Source organism: Homarus americanus, unplaced genomic scaffold (assembly GCF_018991925.1).
Source record: "Homarus americanus isolate GMGI-L3 unplaced genomic scaffold, GMGI_Hamer_2.0 scaffold45698, whole genome shotgun sequence".
Taxonomy (NCBI): Eukaryota; Metazoa; Arthropoda; class Malacostraca; order Decapoda; family Nephropidae; genus Homarus; species Homarus americanus.
Window position 1 is genome coordinate 536,315 of NW_024735554.1, and position 12,039 is coordinate 548,353.

The 12,039-nt window shown below is 34.3% G+C and overlaps 1 protein-coding gene across 1 annotated transcript in view; it reads left to right on the plus strand.

The window, feature by feature from the left end:
- The first annotated feature begins 5,649 nt into the window (after positions 1–5,649).
- LOC121871300 (kelch-like protein 40) overlaps positions 5,650–12,039 on the plus strand; it is a 9,690-nt gene continuing 3,300 nt past the window's right edge. The window contains exons 1-5 of the mRNA XM_042373518.1: positions 5,650–5,787; positions 5,922–6,066; positions 6,192–6,330; positions 6,479–6,696; positions 7,911–8,720. Of these exons, the coding sequence (XP_042229452.1) occupies positions 5,650–5,787; positions 5,922–6,066; positions 6,192–6,330; positions 6,479–6,696; positions 7,911–8,720 (1,450 nt within the window). The remainder of the gene's footprint in view (positions 5,788–5,921; positions 6,067–6,191; positions 6,331–6,478; positions 6,697–7,910; positions 8,721–12,039) is intronic.

The following is a 12,039-nucleotide window of genomic DNA, read 5'->3' on the forward strand; positions in this document are numbered from 1 at the left end:
TTAGTAAAAGCGTTTTGTGTTAATAATACCCCGTAACATGGGGCTCCATCTTTGTTGGATCTTATTTTTTGTTTGTTTTTCTTTATAGGATGAAGATAAGTTTGCTGATAATGTCAACAAGAAATATTGGAGCTGGAGGATGCTCTTCCCCCAACAACCAACCTTGTTATTTTTCATGAAATGTTTTAGTGTGTGTTGCCTTTTTTTTTATTTAGTTTCTGTGTTTTGTGTTATACATTATATTTGTCTAGTTAGCCGGCCTGTATTTTTAGCTAATAAACTATTTTGTTTTTAAAATCTTGATTTTTTTTTAAAAAAGCACTGGATGTTGAGTGTTACCACTGTGGGAATATAAAGCACTGGGATGAGTGTTACCAATCCCAGATTTAATCGTAACTCCCTCCATGTTGGTCGGTCATGAGGTTGATGGGACTGGAAAGTAAAACAACGCTGCTGGTGATATGGATATTATGTTCGTTGACCGTCACCTATCTCATCTTTTGTGGGATATGCATGACATTCTGCTTCAACGGGTCATCCACCCCCAACTGTACTTACATTAAAATGGTGATGGATTACCTGTTCAACTCGGTAGTGCTAGTGGTATTGGTGATTACAGCGATATCGATAGTCGAAAAAACGGATTACTGTCAACAGCATCAGACGGGTAAGTTAATACGAATCGAATAATCTAATCTGAACATATTTACTGTAAGTTCCACCGATTTTATTAATGTAATGTCTAATAATGTCTAAGGGGTCTTGGGGTATCTTTTCCATCATGGGGTTGCTAACTAGTCTTCCTTCACCTTCAGGACTCTACCAGACAACGATACCCTAACCCTAGCAAGTTCTGAGACGCCTTCGCCATCCTAACTGGAGATAGATCCAGAACTGTTGTCTGTGGTCTGTGACTACTACAACTCTCCATTACATCTACGCTCATGACCCCCACCCCCAGCAGAACCGTTTACAGCGGCTCCATAATCCTGATTTTTTGTTTTTTGTTTGGGAAGAAATATAGGAGCTGGAGGATGCTCTTTCCCCCCAACAACCAAACCAATCTTGTTTTTTTATTCAATTGTTAAAGTAGTTTTTTTTTTATTTAAATACCTCTATAATCCTGATTTTTTGTTGTAGGTAGTGGGATATTATTTTAATTTTTATTAAACAGTTTAGTGTTTTTTTTTTTTTTTATTTAGTTGTTTGTTATACATTATATTTCGTTTGGTTACTCTATTTTTCTAGTAAATATTTTGAATATATGAATTTTTTTTCAAACAAAAGGGATATAAAGCACTGGATGAGTGTTACCAATCCCAGATTTGATCTTAACTCCCTCCACGCTGGTCGAGTTTAATTTATTCATTTTAAACCTATGGCGGCGATCTTAATGGGTGGACGACGGACACTGGACAGTAAAACAATACTGGTGATAATCTTATTATGTTCGTTGACCGTCATCTATATCAACTTTTTGGGGATGTACATGGAATCCTGCTTCAACGGTAGCTTCAACGGTACATCACTCACCAATACTACTACTACTACTACTACCTTCACCCCCACCACTGACAAGTGGAACCACAAAGTAGGTTTACAAACTGTTTGTTTATATTGCAATTTTCTTGTGTTATTTACATCCTTTACAATATAACTGGGCTTGTAATTAAAATATTTAAATCTTTACAATATAACTGTGGGGGGGCTATAACCAAATATATTTTGTATTTACAATAGCAGCAGCAGCAGCAGCAGAATGAATGTGGAGACTCATGGACATTTGAGGATGGTTTACTTATAATGGTGACCATCACCAGCTCGGTGTTTCTGGTGGTATTTATGATGGTGATAATGATTAGTGTCATTAAAAGACGCTCGATAACTGTTAACAGCATCAAACAGGTAAGTTAATACGAATCCAATCTGAATATATTTGTATTTGTTTATTAATGTTTTCGCCACTATTTCTAAAATTACTAACTCCCTAATCTTTTTCTACCATGGGGTTGCTAACTCTCGTCTGTCTTCCTTCACATTCAGGACTCTCTACCAGACAACGATACCCTAGCAAACTCTGAGACGCCTCCGCCATCCTATTTCGAACTGAAGATAGATGATCGATCAGAACTGCTGTGACTACAACTACAACTCCTCCATTACCTCTACGCTCACGACCCCACCCCTAGTTACCCACTTGCCATTAATTGGTTTCAGAAATTTGGCCACTCGCTAGGGTGTGAAATGTATAGTTGTATAATTGATATGGAAATGTTTTTAACTAATATTACAAATGCTAAGACAAATGTTTTTTTCGACACACTCATCAACGTTAAAATGTTAGTGAAAGCGTTTTGTTTTATAATACCCATAACATGGGGCTCCATCAACCTGATTTTTTTGTTGTGGGTGGTAGACTGGGATATTATTTTTTGTTTGTTTTTCTTTATAGGATGAAGATAAGTTTGCTGATAATACCACAAGTTTGCTGATAATACCACAAGAAATATTGGAGCTGGAGGATGCTCTTTCCCCAACAACCAACCGTTTTAGTGTGTTTTTTAAAATTGAGTTATTTTTTTAAAACGAAAAAGATATAAAGCACTGGATTGTTTTTTATTAAATGTTTTAGTGTTTTTTAAAATTGATTTAATTTTTTAAAACGAAAAGGATATAAAGCACTGGATGAGTGTTACCAATCCCAGATTTGATCATAACTCCCTCCACGCTGGTCCGGTCTAATTTATTCATTTTAAATACTGATTGGCCTTAATGGATGGACGACGGATAATGGTATATGATATATGCTTACGTTGTTCGTTGGTCGCCACCTGTCTCACCTTTTTGGGGATATACATGACATCCTGCTTCACCACTGCTGACAAGTGGAACCACAAAGTAGGTTTACAACTGTTTGTTTATATTCCAATTTTCTTGTCTAAAATATTTTTTTGATTTTATTTATTGACAATATAACTGTGGGCTATAACCCGAATATATATTGTAGTTTGGTAATTTACAATGACAGCAGCAGCAGCAGCAGCAGCAGCAGCAGCAGAATGAATGTGGAGGCTCATGGACGTTTAGGGATGGTTATATTATAATGGTGATGGGTTTCCTGTTCATATCTGTGGTGCTGGTGGTATCGGTGATTACGGCGATAATGGTGATTCGTCGTGTCATTAAAAGACGCTCGATCACTGTCAACAGCATCAGACAGGTAAGTTAATACGAATCCAATCTGAATATATTTGTTTTTGTTTATTAATGTTTTCGCCACTATATCTTTATCTTTTTCTACCATGGGATTGCTAACTCTCGTCCGTCCGTCTTCCTTTAGGACTCTCTAACAGACAACGATACCTTAGCAAGTTCTGAGACGCCTCCACCTGAGACGCCTCCACCATCTTATTTCGAACTGGAGATAGATGATCAGAACTGCTGTGACTACAACTCCTCCATTACCTCTACGCTCATGAACCCATCCCCAGCTACCCACTTGCCATTTAAAATTAAAAGGATTTCAGAAATTTGGCCACCCGCTGGCCACCCGCTAGGAACAGCTGTGTAAAATGTATATTAAAGTAAAGAGAGTTTATTATTACTGTTTCGACAACCAACTTTGAATACATAGGAAATGTTTTTATTACAAATGCTAGGCGCTAGGCAGAACTGTAAAAACAATCACGAAATACTATATATAATAATAAAAATGTTGACTTTTAAATGGAGTTAGCAGCAGTTTTATATTTACTATGCATAACCCAGGAACAAGCTAGTAAATAAAAAATCTATTTTTTTTATTTTATTATGTAAAAATGTAATGTTGTATTCTCTGTATAACACCACAAGTCTTTGATTATTAGTCTGTGCTGGTTCTTTAAACTTAATAATTTATGAAAAAATAAATAAAAAAAATATATACTAAAATCCTTTTAGTTTACTTTTTAAATAAGAAAAAAAATTATTTTTAGGCCATAAACATACACCTGGATTTACCTAGAATAGAATTCAAGCTAGCAGGTAGTTGTCAAATGCGAGCGTTATCGTTAAAAAGTTACCAATATACACTTTACAAAAAAAAAAAAAAAAAAAAAAAAAAAAAAAAAAAAAAAAAAAAAAAAAAAGACAACTCTGGATAGTATAAATTACGTTAAGTTTAGGTATTAATTCATGAGGATGGCGGAATGTGTGAAGCCCTCTTACGGGTGTGAATATTATCCAAACACACTGCTAGATACCCTATATACACTCTGCAATTCACAACAGTTCTGTGATGTAGAAATATCAACTGGTGGATCAGTTGTGAAGGTGAGAAACATTATTTACTGATATAATGCACTAGCTATTATTTATTGATACAATTCACTAGCTACAATTCACTAGCTACAGTGTTTGCAGAGTTTTTTATTTTTTTATTTTTTTTTTTTTATTGGTAACACAATGGTAAACATTTTATTCCAGGCTCACCGTGTAATACTCTCAGCGGGAAGCCCCTATTTTCAGGCCATGTTTACGAGTGGTTTAGCTGAGGAAACACAGTCTTCAATAGAAATGAAGTCCATAAAACCCAATATATTAACTCAGATAATCAGATTCATGTATACTGGTAAGGATAAAGAAAACATACAGAACATATTGACTTTCATATTGCTAATTATATGATATAACAAACCTTATGTAAAACAATTATTAATTGATTGATGGATGAAAATTTTATTTTTAAATTTGTAGGAAACATTGAGGTAAGAGCGGAAAACGCCCAAGAGTTAGTTGTTGCTGCAGATATGATGCAAATGAACTATGTTTTAAGTGTTTGCACAAACTTCCTCAAGAATGAACTTCATGTATCCAATGCTTTAGGAATTTACAGGTACAGTATATAGTATATGTATGTTATTACATTAATATATAATATTTTTATTAAAAAATGATAAATGATTTAGGAGGCAGGGTATGTTTTTTTTATCTATACGATACAGTAATCCAACAACACTAACTTGTATTTAATTTAAAACAGGTTTGCTAAGGCCTATTCCCATGGCTCTGGTTCATCATTAGAATATCTGAAGTATGAAACGATCAACTTCCTCTTCCCCGAACTTTTTAAACTGGCAATGGAGAAAGAGTTTCTTGAGACTCCTAAAGAAATTATATTAGATCTTCTGGAGGAAATGAAAAGGCAATCCTACAAAAAAGAGGTGCCGTTCACATTGGAGCAGCTCCAGCATATAAGATAAAACTGGTGAGGAAATTTATGATTATTTATGGAGTGAAATAGACTTTGTTGATAATACCCAGGAATAAATTAGTAAAAAAGAACATTATATGTTTGTTTGTAAAAAATGTTTTTGTTAACTAATAAGTCTCTAAATAATAAATGTTAGTCTGAAAGGTTAGTGTTTTCTTAAAATTTATTGTCATCCTTGAGAGTTTATAAAAAAAAAAAAAATACACTTTTTATATAAAAAAAAAATATTCTTTTTAAAGACCACCTGGATTTACCTAGAATAGAATTCAAGCTAGCAGGCAGTCGTCGAATGCATGCGTTATCATTAAAAAGTTACCAATATACACCTTTTACAAAAAAAAAAAACTGACAACTCTGGATAGTATAAATTACGTTAGTTTAGGTATTAATGCATGAGGATGGCGGCATTTGTGAAGCCCTCACCCTCTTACGGGTGTGAATATTATCCAAACACACTGCTAGATACCCTATATACACTCAGGAATTCACAACAGTTCTGTGATGCAGAAATATCAACTGGTGGATCAGTTGTGAAGGTATTTACTGATACAATGCACTCACTAGCTATTATTTATTGATACAATTCACTAGCTACAGTGTTTACAGAGTTTTTAATGTGAAGATTTTTTTTTTACTGGCTGGTAACACAGTGGTAAACATTTTATTCCAGGCTCACCGTGTAATACTCTCAGCGGGAAGCCCCTATTTTCAGGCCATGTTTACGAGTCGTTTAGCTGAGGAAACACAGTCTTCAATAGAAATGAAGTCTATAAAACCCAATATATTAACTCAGATAATCAGATTCATGTATACTGGTAAGGATAAAGAAAACATACGGAACATATTGACTTTCATATTGCTAATTATATGATATAACTAACCTTATGTAAAACAATTATTAATTGATTGATGGATGAAAATTTTATTTTTAAATCTGTAGGAAACATTGAGGTAACAGCGGAAAACGCCCAAGAGTTAGTTGTTGCTGCAGACATGCTGCAAATGAACTATGTTTTAAGTGTTTTCACAAACTTCCTCAAGAATGAACTTTATGTATCCAATGCTTTAGGAATTTACAGGTACAGTATATAGTATATGTATGTTATTACATTGATATATAATATTTTTATTAAAAAATGATAAATGATTTAGGAGGCAGGGTATGTTTTTTTTTATCTATACGATATAGTAATCCAACAACACTAACTTGTATTTATTTTAAAACAGGTTTGCTAAGGCCTATTCCCATGGCTCTGGTTCATCATTAGAATATCTGAAGGTTGTTACGATGGGCTTCATCTTTCCCCAATTTATTAAACTGGTAATGGAGAAAGAGTTTCTTGAGACTCCAAAAGAAATTATATTAGATCTTCTGGAGGAAATGAAAAGGAAATCCCCCTTTCTACCATTAACATTGGAGGAGCTCCAGCATATAAGTAAAACTGGTGAGAGAATTTATGATTATTTATGGAGTGAAATAGACTTTGTTGATAATACCCAGGAATAAATTAGTAAAAAAGAACATTATATAACTTTCTTGGATGTTGTTTAGTAAATAAGAAACTATTATGGGTTTGTAAGAAATGTTTTTTGTTAACACTAAGTCTCTAAATAATAAATGTTAGTCTTGAAAGGTTAGTGTTTTCTTAACATTTATTGTCATCCTTGAGAGTTTATAACAAAAAACTTAGACAGTATAAATAGTCGGTACTCCGTTCTTAGATTGTTAGTCTGTGCTGTTCTGTATTCTTGTCTTGGCAACCAGTTATCTGTGTGTACATGCATACTCTGATCTTGGCAGTTATCGGTAACATGGCAAACAATAAGAACAAGAACAAACGCAAATCCCTGACTGTCAACAAAAGAAAACAAAACCGCGTTCGTTGTCACATATGTAACTACGTCATCAGGAGAAAAGAAAACTTAAAATACCATTTAAATACTCATTACGGAAAGCACTATAAGTGTAAGAAATGTAATAAAGAATATAGCTGGCCTCACTGTTTAAGGAACCACAAATGTGCTTTTGCTAATAAGCTACCTAATGCTATAAATTTACTCGAATCCAAAGAGAAAGAAAAGAAAGAAGAAGAGAAGAAGAATATTTATTACTACTTTTATTCTGAAAATTCAGACCCCCAAAAATGGGTACCCACCAAAGATGATTTTATTTTCATGTCAGATTTTATAATCTGTATTGAAAGAGGAGAAAAAATATATGAGAAGGCAGGCAAAAATGGCATATACACACGGGGCTATGTATATCATAGAATAGATTCTTCTTCTAAAAGATGGAAATGTAGCTACTGCAACAGTAAAATAGAAATATTAAAAAAACAACAATCAATATCCCATAACCACCTACCATCTCGCAATAAATTGGAGGGTATAACATTACCATCAGAGTTAAGAACGATGGAAAAGCTTGTAACTCATATTAAGCAGCAGCAGAAAACGTTTTCCCTGTAAGATAATAGAGGAATAGGGAGGTAGAACGTAGCAAGTAGCAAGATTAGTTTCAGCAAGAAAAGTTGAAATATTTTGAAAATTAACTGGGACCGTGACTCATCCATCGATCCCCCCCCCCCATCCTCAAGGGTCCCTGTGTCTCCGTAGCCTATAAAACCAAGCCCACACCATAAAGTTTGTTTGTTATTAGCTTGCCCCATCCAGAGTAGTTACTTGTTTGTTACTCCTACCTTGACTTTATACTGCAACCAACAATGGAAAATTATGGATCAGCAATTGAAGCAGGAACACTATGGTAGTCAACCCTTTGGTGAAGAAGATAAGAAGAAGCTACAGCTACTTGATGCTGTGTTGAAAGAAGAAGAGGAAAAAAAGAAGAGGCTACTTGACGAGAAAGAAGAAGAAGAAAAAAAGAAGAGGCTACTTGATGCTGAGTTGGCCAAGTTGAAAGCTGAGTTTGCTGAGTTGGCTGAGTTGAAAGCTAAGTTGAAAGGTGAGAAGAAGCTACTTGATGCTGTGTTGAAAGAAGAAGAAAAAAAGAAGAGGCTACGTGATTATCAGTTGGCCAAGTTGAAAGCTGAGTTTGCTGAGTTGACTGAGTTGAAAGCTAAGTTGAAAGGTGAGAAGAGGCTACTTGATACTGAGTTGGCTGAGTTGGCTGAGATGAAAGCTAAGTTGAAAGGTGAGTTTGCTGAGTTGACTAAGTTGAAAGCTAAGTTGCTGGTTTTAGATGCTGAATTTAAAGAAAAAGAAGAGAAGCTACCTGATACTGAGTTAGAAGAAGAGAAGAGAAGAAGCTACGTAATTGAGTTTAAAGAGCTACCTGATGATGAGTTGAAAGAGAAAGAAGAGAAGAAGTTACTTGATGCTGAGTTGAAAGAGAAAGAAGAGAAGGAGAAGACTATTTATAACTACTTTCCCTTTCCTTCTGACAATTCTTCTGACAATTTAGACTTCGAAATATCCAAGTCCGAATATTATATGCTAGATTTTATAATCAGTATTGAAAGTGAAGAAATAGTATATATAAGGAGGCAGGCAAAAATAGTATATGCATCCAAGGCTATATATATATAGTAGATCATCTTCAACATCAACAAGCTGGAAATGTTGCGACAGCGACTGCAACAGTAAAATAGAAATAGTAAAAAAACAACAATCAATATCCCATAACCACCTACCACCTAACCTTGAATTGCTTGAATTGAGAACATTACCATCAGAGTGGAGGACAATGGAAAAGCTTGTAACTCATATTAAAACGAACAACTTGGAAATGTTGTCCCTGTAAGCTGTAAGATATGGTACCAAGCCCACCATAAGATTTGTTTGTGGATACACACAACTCGACCGATCCAGAGTCATCCTCAGAAAACTAGATGATAGCCAACAGCACCGTAAAGCAGCAGAAAAGCCTTCGCAACCATCAGTTACTCCACCACAGCTTAGAAAAAGATATAACTCCAACTCACTCATATTAAAACGCAGGCAGAACTGGGAAATGTTTTCCCTGAAAGTAGTAGTTATAATTTTGAAAACTACCATTTATTCATAAACTGGGACTCAGAGGGCGGCTTTCTCATCAGTGCTACGCCCTCAAGAGGGCTCTCTCATCAGTGCTCCGTCCTCAAGAGGGCTCTCTCATCAGTGCTCCGTCCTCAAGAGGGCTCTCTCATCAGTGCTCCGTCCTCAAGAGGGCTCTCTCATCAGTGCTCCGTCCTCAAGAGGGCTCTCTCATCAGTGCTCCGCCCTCAAGGGTCTCGTCAACCCATCCACCTTGTGTGTGTGTGTGTGTGTGTGTGTGTGTGTACCTGTGCCTCCGTAGCCTATATAACCAAGCCCATCCAAAAAGTTGTAAGTGGAAACACCCAGCTCAACCGAAGTGGAAACACCCAGCTCGACCGATCCAAATGTAGTTACTCTACCTTGACTTATACTGCAACGAACGGTAGATTATGGATCAGCAATTGAAGCAGGAAGATTATGGTAGTCAGCTGAAGAAGTCTTTTATCTGTAATATATGTGGCAAGAAATTAAGTAGGTCAAGCAACCTTCGCGACCATCAGTTTCTCCATAGTTCAGAAAAAAAATTTAAATGTGAGTTATGTGACAAGCGATTATATACTAAGAACAGCCTTGCCAAACACCGAATCCAGCACTTCAGAAACTATAACTGCAATATATGCAACAAGAACTTCACCCAAAAATTTCCGCTCTACAAACATATGTTCTCTCATGTTGAGGAGAAACCCTTTAATTGTGAGAGATGTAATAAGGAATTTTGTCGGGAAAATAGTTTGATTACCCACATGGCCACACACGACTCTCTGAATACCGACAATCAGATTCATATTCGCTGTAATATATGCGACAAGATGATCAACAAAAAGAACTAAAAATCTCACATTAACACTCATATAACGAAAAATTATGAAAACACATTCAAGTTTAATATATGTAATAAGGAATTCAATTGGCCGGGAAGCTTAAGAAGACATCAGAATCAGACTAAATGTAGGGTGTCAGAAGAGTATGGGTGACATGATATGTTTGCATACAGATTCAATTGATAATTTATATTTACATCATCCATTAAAACTAGAAAATTTATATGTATTTTTATTTTTATACAGAATAACCCATCACCCAGCAACAACCAACAATTTGGATAACAACAACAATTTGGATACCTACCTGATTTATGAATAGGGAATGAAATAGAATGAATCAGAATCCTATCGACCAAGCAACAATTTAAAATTTTGGACCTGATTTCTGATTTATGTATTATAGTTATATTTGAATGCTGTCAATGTATATAGTTATATTATGAATGCAATACAAAGTTGTGAGGTTTCTTTTATAAAGGTGGATGGACCAGAATTTTATATATGTTGGGAAGAAATATTCAAAAATACAGTAAGTTCCTCGAATGTGCTGAATTTTTATTCTAGATAAAGTATATGTTGGAGCTGATTTCTGATTTATGTATTATAGTTATATTATGTATGCTGCCAATGTATATAGTTATATTTTTAATGCAATACAAAGTTGTGAGATTTCTTTTATAAAGGTGGATGGACCAGAATTTTTTATATGGTAAAGAATACTTGTATAAGTAAGAATAACCTATTCCAAATATTATATTGCTTAGAAAAATAAATGTAATCAAAATAATTATTTTTATTTTACATATTCAAAAATACAATATGTACTGCTGAATTTTTATTCTGGTGGTTACTTGCATTCCAAATATTATATTTAGAAAAATAAATGAGGATGTTCTCGAATGTGCTGAATTTTTATTCTAACAAAGTTGTGAGTTTCTTTTATGGATCGTGGTTACTTGCATTCCAAATATTATATTTAGAAAAATATATGAGGCTGTTCTCGAATGTGCTGAATTTTTATTCTAACAAAGTTGTGAGTTTCTTTTATGGATCGTGGTTACTTGCATTCCAAATATTATATTTAGAAAAATAAATGAGGATGTTCTCGAATGTGCTGAATTTTTATTCTAACAAAGTTGTGAGTTTCTTTTATGGATCGTGGTTACTTGCATTCCAAATATTATATTTAGAAAAATAAATGAGGATGTTCTCGAATGTGCTGAATTTTTATTCTAGATACAAAGTTGTGTTCTTTTATGGAACAAGTAGTAAGTAAGAATAACCTATATTATATTGCTTGGAAAAATAAATATCAAAATAATTATTTTTTATTTACATATTCAAAAATACAGTATGTACTGCTGAATTTTTATTCTGGTGGTACTTGCATTCAAATAGAAAAATAAATATGCTGCAAATTTGACTAGGTGGATTTTGGATTGTTTTTAATGGGAGAGAGCAAGGTTATGAATTTCTTATAGAATTCTATTCCATTGAGGAGGGTGGACTCAGATTTTTTTCTCAGAGATATTTCATTGGGATTCACATAATCATGAGTGTGAGAAAATCTTAATATAATCTCAGAAAATTTACTCGTTTGTTTACGAGATTTTTAAGAAATATAAACCTCGGGCTGTGTATCAGAGCACACCTAGGATTTAGCTCCTTGTAAGAAAAATTCCCCAATAACTTTCTCTTCACAATTCGCAACTTTCTCTTTTACTTTCTTTTAAGAAAACTTCCCCTCTATCACTTTCTCTTCCTCAACTTTCTCTTTACTTTCTTTTCTTTTGCAACTTTCTCTTCTTTCGCAACTTTCTCTTTTACTTTCTTTTAAGAAAACTTCCCCTATATCACTTTGTATTTCTCAACTTTCTCTTTACTTTCTTTTCTTTCGCAACTTTCTCTTTTACTTTCTTTTAAGAAAAA